General features: G+C 34.1%; 1 protein-coding gene across 1 annotated transcript; it reads left to right on the top strand.

The window, feature by feature from the left end:
* ODF2L (outer dense fiber of sperm tails 2 like) lies at nt 1–17,409 on the top strand (the record flags this gene model as incomplete). Its single annotated transcript, XM_084211298.1, has 14 exons — nt 1–99; nt 1,377–1,526; nt 3,018–3,080; nt 3,313–3,384; nt 5,146–5,262; nt 7,352–7,537; nt 8,869–8,978; nt 10,469–10,604; nt 11,149–11,259; nt 12,450–12,554; nt 15,191–15,312; nt 15,397–15,559; nt 16,505–16,630; nt 17,281–17,409. 14 exons carry the CDS (start codon nt 1–3, stop codon nt 17,407–17,409), a joined length of 1,689 nt encoding a protein of 562 aa, XP_084067424.1.
* Nucleotides 17,410–19,000: the final 1,591 nt, after the last annotated feature.

Here is a 19,000-nt window from a genome sequence, read left to right as displayed (position 1 = left end):
ATGTCATCATCATCACAAGCTCCCTTGTCTTTACCTGTGCATGACTGTACTGCTCCTTCCTTGGATCTTCAGGAAAAGTTTATTCTTCACACTGTTGAGGCAAGTTCATTCTGTTCGTCTTAGGCTTGACTTTTTAAATTGTATTTGTTTTCTTAACAAGGTTAAAAATATACTTTCTAGTTATAGATGTGAAGTAGGTGATATTTCAAAAAATGGCTAAGTGACAGTGCTGGACATGGCAACAGTATACTGAAACTATGGCCAAATTCTTTGTTCTTTTCTGCTTACATCAATTGGCCATGATAAATGAAGCATGATGTTTAATCTTCCAAGGTGCTGTTTTCACTGGAAGTAATTAAATTCAAGAACTTGATTTTGGTTGTATATCCAGGAAAAAGCTACAGAGAGTTGCACTGTGTTACAAAGCTGAGATCTGCCAGGAAATCTAATCATGTAATACAAAAACACACACACATACACAAATATAAAATAAAAAACCTTAGTTGTTTGATTGTACTTGTCTTAAGACAACAATTGGAAAGAGAGCAGTCTTCATTCTGATTCTGTGAGGAAGTGATTATTTAAGATGGGAACTTCATGAATTTGTTACTAATTTTCTCAATTATATGAAGGGTGATATGGCTATAAGAACTGGAACTCTTAGTCTGACAAGCCCTTTTGATGGAGATGCACCTGGCACAGTCTGAGTACAGGAGAAATGGGTCTTGGTGGGTGGAGAAGGCAACACAATCCACTTCTGAAAAAATAATGAGTAGTCAGTGGAGTATTGAGTGGAGTAAATGATAACTTTGTGTTTGGTGAAGGCATCAATCATTCTGGATTGCTAGGGTGGAGGCCGGAGAGAGGTGTTTGGAGAATGGGTTGATGACAGGTTGCTGGTGCCTGATAAGGAGGTGGGGGGAAATGGGATTCATTTAGGTTTTAGGTCTGATATGGCTCTGCACTTTCCATGGCATGGGCAACATCATTTTCTTGAGCAGCCAGGTCTGGTGAGGAGCTTTTCCAGTTTGGGAAAAGAGGAAAGCCATTGCTGCCTCCAAACTGGAAGAAGTCTGCTGTGAAGAATAGCAACATTGGAATCTGAGCAAGTCGGCCTTCACCTTCACTGGAGGTAGTCTGCCTTTGCCTTGTGGGTTAGCTGTGTTCTGTGAGCAAACTGTTTGAGGGTACATCCTGTGATATGGCAGGCTTTTATCCTTGTTGAAGTCCTAAGTTATTATTCGATCTTTAAACTTTCTCTTAAAGGATTCTCTGGAGGAGCTGACTTGTTTTATGTTGATATCCTTGAATTAGCAATATCAGTGACCTAACTGTGAATGAAACTAAATGTTACATAATTATGAATACTATTTCAGGGAAAAACACATGTGCCACCTGGAGAAACAGGAAAACTGTGCTCACTGATTCAGCCAGATAAAAAGGATTGTCACAGAACTACAAAAGCTATCCAAGATGGGAAGTATTTTACTGATCTGAGCAAAGAATCTGACAGTTTAGGACACCAAGTAAGAAAACATGTAAGGCATAAACACAGAATCAATGGAAATGTACGTTTCTTACACCAGTCTGAAAGAAACATGTATTCGTATAATCTTATTAGACACATTGTGGGAAGATTTTTTTTTGTTATGTCCTGTGCACTAAGAAAGTTCCTAAAAATTTGGAAGGAGTTTGTTGAACTAAGTTTGTCAAAACAGGAGGTGGGCCTGAGTGAATTCCTGTATAGGAATAGACATGTAGAACTCACACGGGGAACTCACACAGAAACCTGATGGAGTGAAGAGTGTAGGCTGCTCTTGAAATTAAATGTAATTTGCCATTACTGACTTTCTTAACTCTCTTTCAGAAGCTAACAAAATGGGTGTTTACTCCAAAGTTTATTTTTTTATTTTGAAGTTAATCTTAATTTTCAGGTTTTCATAGACATTGATAGTTGTCTTACAAGCATGAGGCTTTCTGTTGATCATTCAACAAAAAAAAGCTCATAAAGAACAAACTGTGGGGAGGACTGTTTCCTGAGAATGGAAAGATAGTGTGAGTAATTCAGGTCTTCTGTCGCTTCTCAGTTCTGGGAAGCCTTCTCAATATTTTTGCTGTTAAATCAGTGTCAGGTCACAAAACACCATTCCTGTTTATATATTATTTTTTTGCTGACAGCAAATCTGTAATCAGGAAAGATTAGGACTTCTACTGAATATAATATTTATAAGTTTGCTGTGCATGCAAATGTGGAAACCTGGATGCAGAATTGAGGTCCCTGGATTGACTTTACAGATATAGACATGGGATCAAGATTACAGAACATTATGAGGAATTACATGCAGGCCAGGATAAGATGAAGGAGTTCTAGTAAAATTTTGATACCAAAGTTTCCAACTTGAGTTTGTGGGTTTATCTTCTCGTTAGTGAAACTAAAATGTCTTGGATTTACAGTGTGAAAGCCACACTAGTCTACTTTTTTAAAATAGGAAGTTATGCATGCACACACAGAGTAGGATATTTTAAAATAGTTTAGTTGACAATATCATGGGCACATAAATTCTACAAAGAGTTAACTCAAATTGATTTTTGTGATCTTCCACCTTATGCTATCTGGCACAGTCTTTGAATTCTCCTAATTAACTGAGGCTCCTGAAAGGCTTTAGCACTCAATAATAGTCTTTGAAATATTGTGAATTCTACAAATGCTTTTACCCTTTAACCACATGCTTAAATAACACTTACCTATGGTATTTAGAGCCCTTCTAGATAAAATAAAGAAATAAATAGATGTATGGAATAACCCTGGTTCATTTCTTCAGCTACAAAGTTCCATGCACAAAATAAATGGAATCTTTAGGTTTTAACCACCAAGTAGCTTGGCAGTATGTGAGCTTTTCTAGACGTATGTACCAGCTTTAAAAATGTAGCAAACTACATGCAACCAATTCAAAACCATTGAAAAATACAAAATCAGTTATAATCGGAAGTAAATTTTAATGCTTCTTGTGTTGCAGTTAAACAGTAAAAACATTGACACTTGGATGCAGGAGATAAGTGCAAGTGAAATTCAGAATACCGTAAGTAAATTAAAATTTTATTCTCTCTGTTCTCTGCTGAATATCTGAAATTGGCTACCTTGTAGAGTCATACAATTTCCAGTAAGAGTGGCAAAGTGGGAGTATTTGTGATTTGCCATCACAAAATGGAATCTTAGTTATACATCTGAAATATTCATCACTGTGCATTTCTGATGCTTTGTTGTATACAGACATGAAAATAATTTATTTGTTTGGTTTTTTTCCCATGAAGAATCTCAGGAAAAAAATACTTGAAAGGGAGAAACAGATTAAAGAACTTTCATCCATGCTCCAGTGTGAAAAGGTGAGTGACCAGTTCTATTAGAATGAATATTTTCTTCCAACATATTAGATTCCCAATTAAAAAATATATAAATTTTGAGTAAAACAATTCTTTCAAAGACCTATGAAAAAAGTAAAATCCTGAAAGGTGTTTCCTAGAGAATTATTTTAAAACCATCAAAACTGTATTCAAACCAACTAAGGATACAGTTATTCTTAACACTAATATCCTAAGGTGGCTTTTGACTTCTCATTTACTGATTTGCAACATTCTGGGGAAAAAGTATTTATAAGGAATAATATGGAGTAAGCTAAACAGATACTGTTCAGAGTTGGTTTCCATGGCTTTTTTAGGAAAGCTAGTACAGACAACAGAGCTAATATCATCAAAGGCTGACAAGTCTGGTGAGAGCTCATTCATTCTTTGCATCAAAAAGAAGGGGCTCAGTGCAAAAACCAACACAAAAAGGGAAGAATTTTCCTGTATAAGGGGGTACTGTAAAAGTTTGAAAGTTATTTTACTGGTAGTTTGGCAATGTTGTTACAGATTGAATACCTCCAGGGCACTTTGTGTGCGTGCCATGCAGGGTGGTTCAGTGTTAGTGAGGAACAGCATAGGCTCAGTTAAACCTTTCAGGGGACAGCAGTGTACTTGGATATTTGTAACTCCTTGCAGGGTTTTAAGAGCCATGGTTCTTCTTTAAGATTTTTTTTTTTTTGCTTAACCAGATGAACATATCACTTGGCTGCCGGATATTAACCTCTATTGACCAGCTGGTCATAATAGAGGACTCTTTGGGGGCTCTTGTCATGTCTTTGCCTTTATCTTGAAGTGAAGGAGCACATTTTCATAGAAATTTCTTTTTGTTTAAGAATAGAAATGATGAACAGAAAAACCTATAAAAATTCTGAAGACCCCAATGCCAGCAGACCTCAGTGTTGGTGGGCTCTGTGTGGCATACCATGCCCTGACTGGAGGCTACCTAATGTTGAACAATTTAGGGTGCCTAGCATCTGAAAGGACAAATAATTTTCTATGCTATCCTCTTGTTCCTTCTTACATTAATTTCAATAAATGGCATTTTCATCAAAACTTGACTGAATCTGCCTTTCTTACTGGTGTCTATAATGAACAGTTCCACTAGTACATTCTTTTAGTCTCTTGCAGTCTATACTGATGATACTTATCTACCTTATTACTTCTTACTTAGAATGAGCCAAAGGACTCAAGTTGAAAGAAATTTCATAGAATCATCTGACCTGAGTGCTAATGACATGTTTCCTCTTCCTTTATGATTTACTTATCCCCCAAAATTGGAGTTTGAATTAAATGTATCAATAGTTCTAATAGGAGATGGGGGTCTTTGGAATTTAATGAAGGTCAGTTCAGGTCCAGTTAGTCAGAGCACAGCTGATCAGTGTGCCTTAGTGTTAGTCATCCTGCTAGCTGGGTGCCCTTCCTTAGTCTGGATGTTTGTGTTCATGCTTCCAGGCCTTATTCCTGCTACTTAAACTCAGATTAAATATAAATATAAATAAATTAAATATATATAAATATAAATATACGTAAAATAATACGTAAATTGCTTCAAGCTAGTGATTTCTGTTTAACATTAATACAGTTAGTAAAAAGTTACTGCATGTGAATATACTTGTAGAGCATGTTTTATCTTTTCCAGGTTTTGAGGACATTCAAATATCAGTTAGAAACTACAGCATAATAGAAAAAATACAGAGAGCATCATACAGCATTGTACAATAAATGTGTGTTTATCTTTCCTAGATCAAGATACAGAAACGGGACCACCTGTCAAAATCAGTAAAGGAAGTACAAGCTCACCTGCAGCGTCAGATTGAAAGAAAAGAAGCAGAGAATTATGAATTAAAAGTGAAAATGCAGGTCAAAATATTTTTGCTTGTGTTTCAGTTTATTGGAAAAAAAACCCAAAAACAAAACCTAGCTGTGACTTGTTTTGAAATCAAATTATTGGTAGAAGAAAAATCCCCAACAGTTAAAATCATAAGCATTTATATTTTGCAAGATCTCCCTGACCACACTATTTGAATTGCAAGGTTGTTTGCTGGTTTTTTTCTTTTCTCAACTTATGCATACTTGTACACTTCTGGTGGAGCAAAGTGAAACATGCATAGATGTCTTTGCACTTACTTAACTGCACTATCTAGAAGAAAGTTTCCATGTGGTCAAGAGATAAGCAAATCCCTATGGTGACTTCCTGTTCTAAGAGAACAGTGACAGCCACACCCTGTTTCTTCTTATTGTCTGTGAAGAATCGATAAGTCTCTTAATACTGACTGAAAGTAAAACACTGATGACTAATGCCTAATCTCACTTTGTTTAAAGTAGGTTAAATTATTTCCATTTTCTGTTCTAAAAAGCACAAGTTAAATTTGAGTGTTTGAAACAGTTACTGGCTTTAGAAAAAGGCAAGGAGGAGTTCATGTGTGAAAGGCTGGATCTGTATGTGTCCTCAGAATACAGTATAGGAAACTTTTCAAGAGCATAGGCATGAATGAGAAAACATTGGCTAAAAACAATGTATTTCTAATTTCCAAACTCTTTTACTAGCGTACATACCCTGCTAATTGAATCATTTGAGATCGTTACCCAACCTGTATCAAGGCAATTTCAAATCACATTCTATGTCTGCATAAATGTCTCATGTTTTCTTCTAAAAAAAATTTGCTTTCTTGTTCTACCTAGTACAATTATAGAATTCCAACAACATTTTCATTAGATGAAATAACTTGATATGCAGCTGTATTGCCATTCAATCTCTATTTAAAAGTTTTGTTCACTTTCAGAAATTGCTGAAGTAATTTGCTAGCTTAAATCCTGGAGATGATTTTGTTAATAACTAGACAAAAGCTTGCAAAAGCTTAGCATTGCCCCTATGAAATAAATTCTCAATTCTTATTTACCTCAGCCACTGGCTAATGCCCAAAGCACTTAGTGTGATTCTGACCTCCTGTGGTTATAATAGGGGATAGCAGCTGTTACACTGACAGTTAAAGAAATCCATACATAGACTGAAATTTTGTTTGCTGTGTTTATCCACCACCTCAAGTCACTTCTTTATTAGGTGCCCTGTAAGCATTTACATAGGAAAACCACTTTTTATATATTTGGGTCTTATTTGTAATTTCCTTTTTTTGAAGTAGTACTTCTGCTTTTCAGCGAATCCCAGTACCTGAGACTATCTTTCATTTGGCAAACCACATATATTTTGCTTTGATTCTGTAAAAGTTTTGGGTCCATTAGCAGGACCTCTACTGAGGGGTATCCCCTTATGCATAATATGCATATTTTATAGCAACTGTCAATGAGTATCTTGAATAAGGCTGGCACATTCACAGATTCAGTAGCTAACTAGTAGTACATAATGCAGTGTCAGACCTAGGCTAAAAGGAAGGAAAGAAATGCATTAATCATTCCTACAACTCGGGTATTTATCACTGAACTGAGAAAGTTGGCACTTACCTAAATTGCTGGATTTTGGTGGAAGAATAGTAAGAGATATGGACAGGATTTACACTTGTCATTATGAAACCAATTGTCTATTGGTGGCTTGGTCATTTTTGATGAATGGATCTGAGATTCTCCTTGAAACAGTCTGGTATTGCTCTTAATGAATATCATCATGTAGTGCTGATACCACGCCATGTACATGGAAATTCTGCATTAATTTGCAAGAGCACACAGACATGGTTAGGTTGCTGTCTTTCCCTTACTCCTGCCTGCTCCTGCCCCTTCTCAGCCTCGTCTTTTCGTCTTTGTGATGACTTTCTCTCTCTGTTTTTCTTGTTGACTGTTGTACTTAGCTAGCTCCTTGTATCAAGCACAAGATTTGAGATACCAAGATTATATGGAAACAGATGTTATAAATGTAACAGCTCTTCCTAATTAGTTTATAGCACAAAATTATCTGTAAGGCTTGGAATTTGAATAGTTGATTTTAATTATGCTGCAGACTCTACAAAATAAAATAGCCGAGTGGAAACATCAAATTGGTGAATACAAGTGCCAGAAGTTAGCCTTAAAGGAAACAAGTGAGCAAAAGAAGATAGCTCTGGAAAAAGCACTAAGATCCCAGAAACAAAGAGCTCAACGCTTAGAAGAAGCTGTGAAAGATGTAACCTCGAAAATAAAAGAACATGTGAGTAACTATGCTGTGAGCAATGTTGTGTTCGTTTGAAATTGAACAACTGCGAGTCTTTCACCTGTGGAAAATAGAAAAAATTTGTTTCATTATGCTGTGCTTGTATGCCTTTTGTTTTCTTGCTCATTTGTTAAGGAAACTGTTACTATAGGTGTCCTGAAAGCTATTATTATTAACTGCTTTTGTTTAGTGGTTAAAATTTAGTGGTTGTCTTAAGTCAAGAGTTTGAACATTTTAAGCTGTAGGAAGTAAGAGGAGTGTCATCAGCTTTTGGTTAAACCTCTCCTGGTCTTCCTGTTTGTTCTCTATGTATAAGCACTGACTAACTCAGAAATACAGTGTACTAACTGAGAATCCATGACTGAAGTTTGAAGTTCTTGTTTCTTTATTTATTAATATGTGATGTCTCATGTGGTTACTTAGCTTTTAGTTTCTAAGTTTCTAGTTTCTGCTTCCTCTGAACTTTTTCAAAATCCAAGCATAAAACTTCCTTAATCCAAGTTGTTCCTTGGAATCTTACTTTGCCTATCAGTAGTTTGTAATTGTTCAAAAAGGCCAGCTGCATCAGAACTGTGCTTATTGCCCTCTTTGGATTTCCTAAGAAGAATATGTTTTCATACTCTTAGATGTGTTGTAATAATTTTGGATGTGTCAGTATTAAAGATATATTTTTCCACTTAGTGTACCAGGAGATGATTGATAATGGGTTTTGTATTCTTGGATCTTTGTGAGAAGACAGTAGTGAATCTTTAACTAAAATTAGCAGTACAGAGGGACAGCAACTACCTCCTGAACTTCTGATGTTTTCTAGTCACACTTGTTTCCTTCCTCATTGAAATCCTGGTGTACTTTCAAGACAGCCTGTATTGGTTAATTATCCATATTAATTTAAGGGATTTCACCTAATGTTTCATTTCTTACCTAGCTAGCATTTTTCTTTCTTAAAATATTTTGCCACAATTTTATTCATTTATTAATTGATATCATTTATATGTAGTAGAGATGTATTAAGGACAATTTTTTTGTAAGAAAAGATTGTCATCTTAAATTTTGAAATGTTGTATTCTACAGTTGAAATACAGTACCATTGTTTAACTATGTCTCTGCCTTGAAAGTAAGTCTGTACTTAGATTTTGATGTTTTTAAAATGTGGGTAATTTTGTTGATTTTATTTTGATATGAGAGAAAATTTATATTGATTTGTACAAGGGAGATCCAATAAAACCATTTTATATTAAATATTTCTGTTATATAAAATTTGAAGAATTAAATAGCATTCTTCAGTGGCATTCTTTCATTATGTAATTTATAATTTCTGCGTTCTCTAGGAAGTCAAACTGCATGAGATACTGTCAGCTTCTGATGTCTGGAAAAACCAGCATGATGGAATAGTTGAAGAAAAGACAATGTTAGAAGTTCATATAGAAGATCTTGAGAAGTAAGTTGGACTGTTGGTCTTTTTTGTTTATTTATTTCCGTGGTCACAGGGTGTTGTTATTTAGTAGTGCAATACTCATTGTTGACAGTGTAAATGGGTTTATTAATATTTTAAAATTCTGAGCAGAATTTGGAAGTTGGAAATGAGAACAAATTTCAGATTTTTAGCCTCTTCTCTATTGCATTTCACTTCTTTTGAAGCATTATTCCTCTTTATCAGTAAGGAGCATATTCTTTTTCCTGCATACTTCTGATCAGCCTGAACTTGCTGGCAGCTCCTATGCAGCCTCCACATAACCACTTATTTAATAACTGATTCAACAGCTTGACTGTTAACCCTTGTGTTTACAGAATAGAAAAAGGTTCCTTGTCTTGTAGGCCCTACTTCAGACTAGTGATGGCCAAATCATTTCAGTTCCGCTAATGTCTCATCTCAGTAGAGGATAGAGAAGGATTCCTCTCAGATGCCATTTGAACAGTTCACTCCTGTAAGGAAAAGCAGAACAAAATTATCTAACCTTATTCAAACTACACAGTCAAATCTTAATGTACATGAAGGGTATGCTACTTTGTGGGCAGACAATGACAAATATCCTTTTGCCATTTCTGTTGGTAGAAATATGGACTATAATTTAAACCAGCAAAAGAAACTGTTAGATGCCTTTATTCTAGGTCCAAGACAATATTTATTTCACAGAGAACTTGATTCATGGTCAAATATTTAACAGCTCACATTAAAATGCTTGAATATTTTGGTTTTGTCCCAGAAAATCTGGCATTTCTGAAAATACTTGCAGCAGATTTTAAAATTTAACCACAAGGCAGGTAGATGACATGAGTCCAGAAATCTGTCTAGCCCACTGGTGGTCCAGTGTATATAGGAAGGCATCTAAGAAAGAACAAATACTAATTCTGCTTCCAGCTGTTTTTTGCTGTTTTCATTTCAGCTGAAAATACAACTCTGCTTGAAATGTGCCATTCTAACAAGACTTGTTCTACTAAGCAGTGTGTGGCTGACTAAACAGCAAAACAAATTTTGTGAACTATGTTAACCCAAAAAAAAGCAAAAAATGAGGCCTAGCATTATTTGCTGCTTTTAATAATAGAAAGTAACATTCCTAAAGTAGCAAAGCAGTGTTCTTAGTAGGACATTATATGATATACCCTATAAATTCAATATAATTATATTCTGTACAGTGTGCATATGCATAGTTCTCTTGGAAGTATCATTTGGTGTTCTATAATTGAGCTAAGACACCTTCCTTGGAGTAGAAACTCTCCTCTTTCAGAGAGTTTATTTCAGAATATAAGTAGATAATCCTTTCTTTGGAGGCTTAAATGCATTCCCCCATATATATATATATATATATATATATATATATATATATATATATATACACTATGAAAGACAATGTGTTATGGTTCAATTTAATTTTCATAGTGAGATTTTGGAAGCATTGTGTATTATAGAGAACTTGCCTGTCTTACAAGTCAGATCAGAGGCCTGATGGAAGACGTGGAAAGAAGGGAGAAATGGAGAAGAAACTCAGAAGAGGAAATTCTTGAAAAGCTAAATTCTGTGAACTCTGAAAATGAAAAGATTTACCTTGAAAACAAAAAATTAAAGGTGAGATTATAAATCATTTTTGTTGAATGGCTCTACATTTCTCACACATTAATGAAGCAACCATGTTAATTCTCTTAGGACCTTCTGTCTAGAAACCTCAGACCTACAGAATAAGGGTTGCCATCCATTTATAATAGTAAGGACAAATGAGATACTGAAAATTTTCCAGGAAATTTATGGCAAAGCTAGGAACAGGGTAGTCTGATGATATATCTGCTTAATCAGGATGCTGTTTATTTTATTGTCAATAACTGCACCATTTCTTAAGCAGAAATTGTTCTTTTATGTTTGTTAAACTTTCTTTCAAATGAAAGAACAGAGTTTAATTATTAATTTCAATTTTGAAAGAGTTTTGAGGTTTTATCATCCAATAGAAGTGTTCTGATGAGGTGACAAATGAACTATAGACTACCATTTTTGTTTGACAGGAAAAATACTTACGTCACTCTTCCTAGTGCCAGCAAGTCACTTGTAATATCATATTGTTGAATGCGTTATTTTAGTAACACTCTTAACATTTTTATATTTTCTATTTTTGATCAAGGCTTCCCTTGCCACATTGGAGAAAAGTATAGTGTCTGTTGAATATGAGTTGCTTCATCTGCAAGAAAAAGCAAAGCTGCAGGAAAACCTTGTAGAACAGCGTAAAAATGAGGTGACTTACCATGTTTGAAATCTTCAAGTATGTTTTTTTAAATTTGTAAGCCATTTTGAGGAAATTATAAAGGTTTTGTTTGTAATAAATCCATTTTGTTGTCATGGGGATTGTAATATTTTTCTAATATTGAGTATGAAAAAAGAAATTGCTATTACAGACCATATGGAAGAATAGTCTCCACACCGTTACAAGTGCACATTGTCTGTACTGAATTGTGTGAAGCCCACCTGAAGCTCATTGAAGCCAACAAGACAAGATTGCTTTGACAAGATTTGCTTGCTAAAATGCGGCTTAGTGACCCAGTAAACTAGATATTTGAAAAGTTTGAGTCTGATATCTTCAGTGATGATATTTTACCTCTACTTGGCCATACTTTATCTTCATGTTCCTAAGAGGATATCAGTATTCAAGCAAGCTCAAGAAATCCAAGTTCATTCAAGAAATATATATTAGGGTTATGAGTATAGGGTTATATGAGTTGTTTTATTTCAGTGGGTAAATCCACACAGAAATACCAGTGAAACAAATAAATCAAACTTATAATGGGCTTTTTATCAATTCTTTTTTTTGCATTTGGCTTTATTCACACAGAAGTTTTAGAACATTGATTCAAATATGCATCTATTTATGCTATAGTATAGACACAATTTCACTGACATTCTACACGTACTGATTTTTTTAATCACTGACAAGAGAAAAGAAAGACATGATACAAAATCTAGAGTAGAGCCAGGGAGCCTTGTCTTTGGAATGCATCATCATAATTAAAGTTGCTGCCAGCTTCAAGCTAGTAGATGCAGTTCCAGGTAACAGACAGCCTTAAGCAATGAGTGGAGTGCAATTCTCTAGCTCTGGGTGTAGTGACTCCAGATGGGAAGTGTCACTGACAGTTGTTATGTGGGGACAGAGGTGTGAGTCACACTGGCTGCTTCTACAGCACAGCTGTAGCTCATTCCCCATTGTTGATAACACACTGCTGATACGACAGTCCTCTTTACCCGGTAACCCTTTTGTACGTGCTGTGACAAGTACAATAATGAAAATAAATAGCTTCAAATAATGACAAATTTTGAGATACTATTTACAAGTCAGAGGTTTTCCTTTATGCTTCATACTAATGATTCTGCCTTTTCTGTATTTAAGTGAAGGAGCGTGCAAATGTATGTGAAAAATGTATGTTGTCCTAGGTACAAAAAAGACAAATTGCTGTGGAAGAATTGAAATCCAGATATGAAACAGTCTTAAATGAAAACAAAAAACTAACAGAAAACAAATGCTTAGAAGCAGATAAGGTAAGTTTTGCAGTAGTAAAGAATGTTTCCAAATAATTCTGTAGTACACAGATCTTTTCTACATTTTTGTGATCTTTTTAGAAGTCACAAGATACTGTCTCTTGGTTTTAAATTTTTGAGTTTTACTGACTGCTATCTAAAGCTGGTGCTTTTTGGATACTACACAATTGCAAACAATTGAGCAATGATTTCTAGTGCAATTACTAAGTAGTTTGGCTACTAATTTAGAATTCCAGAATTCCTTTATCACTTTCAAAAGTGTGATTTTATTGTTGATGATTTTGAAACTGTCTTTTTGACAGAACAGTTGTGAAAGTTGTACATGGAAGCAAACCTATTGTAAGTTCTTTTCTTTTTAACTAACAGTCAAGATTGAGACTCCATACAGAGATGAGTTATAAATTTTTCAGCAGATGGAGCTGAGCACTGGAAGACAGCATGTTCTTAAGTATCAGAAAAGAACTTGTATCTTTGTCAGTATTTTATAAAATAGGTGACATGTAACTTGTATAGAATTTTAGCTTTATTACCTACATGAAAATCCATTAAGTATTACAATTAATTTATGGTTTTACATTTACATTTTTCTCCTGTGATGCTACTATGCAGGTGAGGCACAAAATGGAGGCTGAGTTAAAGGAGTTCGAACATGTTTGTTACTTGCTGAAAGCAGCTGAGGAAAACCAGCAAAAACTTCTGTCCTGGGAAAGGACCTGTGCACAGAAATGCAAAACCCTCAGGGAGCTGGAGCTTCAGGTGATTGGAACAAGTTGATTTCTAAAGATAAATGAGAAAATTATGTGGTAAAATGTCACTGGGGCATTTTGCTATTGGTATGTGTGACAGCGGTGAGGTTTCCTTTGTTATTTTCTTCATAAATCAAAATTTCTGTGGAAATCTTCATAAATCATAAATCAATTTCTGTGGAAATCAGATAATGCAAATAAAACTGTTGCCAACTGTATTTATGTGAATTCGTTATGTGGTAAGACTTGTAACTTTTAGAATGAGTATATTTTTGATCTTTTTGAATATTTATGTCCTGAAATGTGTGGCAGAATTCTTCCCTGGAAATAAATGTAAGTCTAGATATTTTTTGTATCTAGTAGAACAATTTAATTCTACATTAGTTTTGTTTTTAATGGCAAATTTATAAACCATACAATATTTTATCAGATAAATTATATTCTTGATGATGTATAACATTTTAAAATGTTTTAGTTGAGTAAGTACTTTTAAAGTATGCTTTAATAGGATAATTGCAATTTTTAGCTGTATTTAACACTAATGATTGTATTTTCTCTAAAGCCCGAAAATGAATTTTCCTGGACTTTTTTTTTCTCTGACATCAATTTCTATGGCAGGGTAGGTTTGAGGTTTTTTTGTTATTGTTTTTTCTCTTTATTTTAATGTGCTTTTAAGTTAGAAGAGCATTAATGACAAAGATTTTTAAGTTAGTAGGGTGAGAAAGGGGCTGAATCATCCTGTTATGTCAGTAGGAAAACTACAGCTGAAGTACTGTGAGTCTCTGTGGTCCTATAGACTTTTATATAAAACATTGCTCTTGATTTTTGATTCTTCCAGGAATGTTAATAAACTTTTAAATTGAGTATTTAAACAATAATTAATTTTGAGGTGCAAAATTTATACATCGTATAAAATGATATATGTAATTTTAATCTAACTACGTGTTTACTTGAAAAAGTGCAGAAGAACCTCTTAAGTATAGCAAAATAATTGGGAATATAATCAGTGGTGGAACAGTAGCTAAATTTCAGCATTAAGTCTTGGTGATTGATGTGCTTTACCCTTGACTCTATGACCAGAATTTAGGAAAATTCATTTTGGAGCAATTGCTCCCTCAGCAGAAAACCTCTCCTGGGTTCAGCTGGACTGATTCTGCTACTACCAGTCTGCTGCTACCTGAACAGCCTGTAATTCTGATAAACACAATCAGGCAGAGGAGCTCAAATTGCTGGATGGGACTGCTTGAGGTGGTCCAAAGAATGGTGGTGGTCACCCCTTTAAGTGATGGCACCCACAGGGTGTTGATGTGCCTGTTTATTGCTAACATGCTGTTGATGGGTGAAAGAAGGAGCAATAATCTCATTGCTACTGAGATTTGAAAGAAAGCATGTCAAAGTTTAGCACTCTGGATGCTGGGCTGTCTTCTTGCTTCCTTCAGCTTCTGCTGCTGATGTATCTCTTTGCATGAACTTGTATTTTTTGACGTTCTCTTCATTGTGAAATTCTTTGCCAGTGCTGCACTGTTCTCTGTGATAACCATGTGTATATGCAGTGTTATTTTTATGCTCCCTGTGACTGTAGTGTGAGGGAGCCTTTTTTTCTGGTCCTAATACACAAGGCTGCATGAGCAGCACATGGAGTTTTTTTGGACTTTGTTACATAGCAGGTTTTCAGCCTTAAAATGTTCACACAAAATTTAGTCTCCAACTTTAGCTGCATTTTACTAATTTAAGATAATTATACAAGGTACAATAATACAAGATAACATTTATCGATTATAATATAACATTTGTCTGAATGAACATAGCATTTATCTGAAATTACATTTAAATTTTTTGATGGATTTTAATAGACAGACTTACTTTACTCCAGTAAGATCCTGCATACAGGTCTCTTCAACTAGAAAAAAATTGTCATTTTCACAGGATAACCATAGTGTAACTTCTATGGGCAATCTTTGCTTAGAAGAAGAGATATGTAACATTCAGAAGAAATATGGAGATCTTCAAAGGTAACTTGAAGATTCTGATTAAAATTCATTCCTGCACTTATCTGCTATAGAGAATTAAAATGCACTGATCTGTTTTGCATAAAGGCAATTAGGATTGATGGAATATCAGAATGAAGAACTTGCTTACCAGCTCAGCAAAGAAGATGAGAGTCTTAAGAGCAGTAAATTGCAGCTTGAAGAGAAAATTGCAGAATATAATGCATTGACCAGACTACTTGAATCTGCTTTGGAAGAAGGGAGAAAAATGGTATTAATGATTTAGTAAATCTCTCAATATTTTTTGCTACTTTCTATTTAAAAATAGCAATTAAAATGAGCTTGAGAAAAAATTATGGGACAAGACTATTTTGCATGTAGGGAGAACCATGAAAAAGTTACTGTGAATTTCTGCATGTTTTAAATAAGGATGGGACAACTCCATTTCTTTGTCAAGTTTGGATACTGTGAAAATAAATACCAAGTTTAAATTGACCAATGTTTTGTTATCTTTTTATTTTAATTGACAAATCAAAATTCTGTAACCACCATATATTAAATCCTACACATTTGGCAAAAAGTTTCTGTACAAAAGCCTAATCTTACCTTTTATTTTCTTTGTTATAAAAGCCCACAAGAATGTTGATGTTGAAATCCTTCTTTTTTTAGAGGAAGAGTTTGCATTCTTTCTATATTAAGCAGAATTTTATCTGTAAAATCATTTGTAGAAGTTATGCAAACAGTAAATCAAATTCAAGAGGAAATGTAGGAGTTTAGATTGTAGTAAATTATATTAATCAGAAAAATGTATGAAATTATAATTTCAGATTAAAACTTAGAAATAACCATCTGATTTTTTTTTCACTACTGTCTGAGGATATTTCTTTGGTTTTGAAAAAACTAAAATTTTGGCTTAACTTGAAAATAAGCTATAAAGTGTTCCACTACCACTGAATTACATTTTTTCCCAAATTGAAACAACTTTCAAATTTAGCCAAAATATTTCTCAGGTTTGTTTAAGTCCTGGGCATGGGAAATAAATTAAGTATTAGATTAAGGAATAGGAAATAGAGCTATTAATGTGAAAAGATAAGAAAATAATTTGATTTGGTCTTTAAGAGTAATACATATGTAATACATACATAATTTATAAATATATATTGTGTGTATATATATATATAACATTTATATCCTTTTTCTCTCATTACTTTTATAGGTAGCTGAAGAATGGGAAAAAATGTCATACAAAGAACAAGCCTTTCAGACAAAACTGCTACTTCTTGAAGCTGAAGTGAGAAAGAGGCAAGAAGAAAAACAACAACTCCTCTGCTTATTTCACCATGTGAGTAAATAATGTTGTTTGTGATTTAAGAAATCACTTACCACATCAGCATTTACAAAAACAAGTTCCTTTCACTGAAAACTTACTAATACAGTTGAGACACACTTTTCAGAGCAGTAAATTATTTCAACGTGACCATGTACTTTCCACATTGACGTTTCCCATCAACCTAATAGATGTCCAGTCTAACTAAATCATTTGAATAACATTGAGTTTACAACTCAGTCCAGTTTACATAGCAAGACAAAAAAGAAATAAAGTATGAAGCTGTAATTTCCCTCAGATCAATTGTGTTCAGTAAGCATATCTACATTTGATTAGATGCATAACAATCCCATAATGATGTAGTGATAGCTTCTTTTTCTTTCCTGAGTTAATGACAGTAATCTGAATTTACAATTTTTATAAATTATTGTAGGCCTTTTTTGATTTTAAGTCTCTTCAAACATGTTCAGTTTGGTCTTGACTGAACATAAATAAAAGCTTCAATCCTTTGATGCTTTTTTTAACACCTTTGCTTTTGTGGAGCCTCTGAAAACTTTTACAGCTAAATAAAGCCATAAAAATTAGGTGCTTTGTGTCTTAGATTATTATTTTAATTGATTTATATTTTGTTTCTAAGTTTCTATGCATTTTTATTTTTTCATTAGAATGAAAAGCATCATGAAGTACATTTGAAAGAGCTGGAGAACAGCCTACAGAAGTCAGTGATCAAGAACCAGAGCATCCAGAATTATGTGCAGTTTTTGAAAGATGCATATGTAACAATGTTTGGCTGAATTCTTTAATCTATTTTATAGTAGAGAAACGTGTCAAGATTGGGCTCCCAGTCTTGTTGGAGGCAAAGCCTTTGAGGCCTTACATTATTTTGACAGATTCAATTTTATAATGTTAATTCTTCCCTAGGAAAACATCTGTTGTGGGCAGGAGAAACAGGTCAGCCATTGCTGAGTGTCCCACTGGCTGGGCACGTGGGGAATGGAGCTGATGTTCCTGGCAGAAGCCGCTGTGTTATCCATGGCACAGCAGGGCAAAGGCAGAGTGCAGGGCAGCAGCAGGTGTGTATGTGTGGGCTATGCACACAAAATGGGTCTGGGAGTGTTCTGGCCTGTGAAATCTTACCCGAGTCCTTTTAGTCCACGGTAAATGCAGGTGATCACAGATCATTATCTTTCAAGTCAATGATATCTAACCTATTAAAACAGGAAAAATTGAGGCCATTAGGTTCCTTCCCTTTTTTCCCCTGCTGTTTAGCCCCAGTATAGCTTCAAGTTAAACACCTGGAAATATTCAGCTGGTACAGGATTAATACAAGAAACAATTCCTGATCTAATTTCATCTAATTAGTTTTGTAGATATATGCTATTATTTCTTTTTTAAAAATAGCACATTCAGTTAAATATATGCGATTTACAATGTGTACTTATATCTATTTTTTGACCAAAACCTTAAGTTTGTTTATGCATAGGCAATACCCATTCTATTTCATTGTTAGTTGTGTGGAATACAGGCCTTTTTTTTACAAATGCTTATCCATCTTAACAAATGCTGATGTGTGCTAATGATCTGCTTCTGTGCACTTTTTAAAAATAAAATTGTCATTTATTCTATATGACATGTTGGTAGAAAGTATTTATTTTAAATTTGGGGGGTTTGCATTACTCGCACACACAAATATTTGGATTCATTTGTGATTGTGCTTCTTATAAAATATCAAAACCTTTTTGAAAGTCATCATGTATGAAGGAAAGTGTTCAGAAATAAATTGTTTAATCCAGTGCATGAGTGGTTTTCCAGAGCTCATGCTGAAAAACTGTGCACCTTTCATTAGATTTTGGTTTTTTCCTTTTTAGTTTGTTTTGTTTCTTTTTATGGTTCTCCATTACCTTTTTGTTTGTGTGGGGACTTTTTTTGCATGGCAAAAAAAGGGGTGATAGTCACAAAGATCATTTAGTTTTACTCAGCTCCTTTTTGAAGACGTGTTAGCTTATCATGTCTTTTGCATTTTAAAAATTAATTAAAAATTAAAATTAATTAAAATTAATTAAAAATTAAAAATTAATTTAAAAATTAATTTAGTTATTGTGGATTGTTTCTTTCTAATAAAGAAAATAAAATTTTGTCTAACTACTGAAGGATCTAGCATTTACTTGAGATTGCTCCTTGTATTTTTAGTAACTGTATAATATATAGCTAAATTAGTTCTTGTCTTGTTCATTTTGCAGTATAGAAATCTGCTGTGCCACAAAATTCTTGGAAACAGCTGTACTGGTTTGACTGCATTTTGGGATTCTACTATTTTTCTTCAAAGCAATTTATTATTACCGTCTGCATCACGTAGCAAAGTGACATCATTTGATAGTAAGAAAT

Source organism: Fringilla coelebs (assembly GCF_963513975.1).
Source record: "Fringilla coelebs genome assembly, chromosome: 9".
Lineage (NCBI taxonomy): Eukaryota > Metazoa > Chordata > Aves > Passeriformes > Fringillidae > Fringilla > Fringilla coelebs.
Note: the sequence above shows the minus strand (reverse complement) of the source record. Positions and strands in the feature narration are given on the sequence as shown.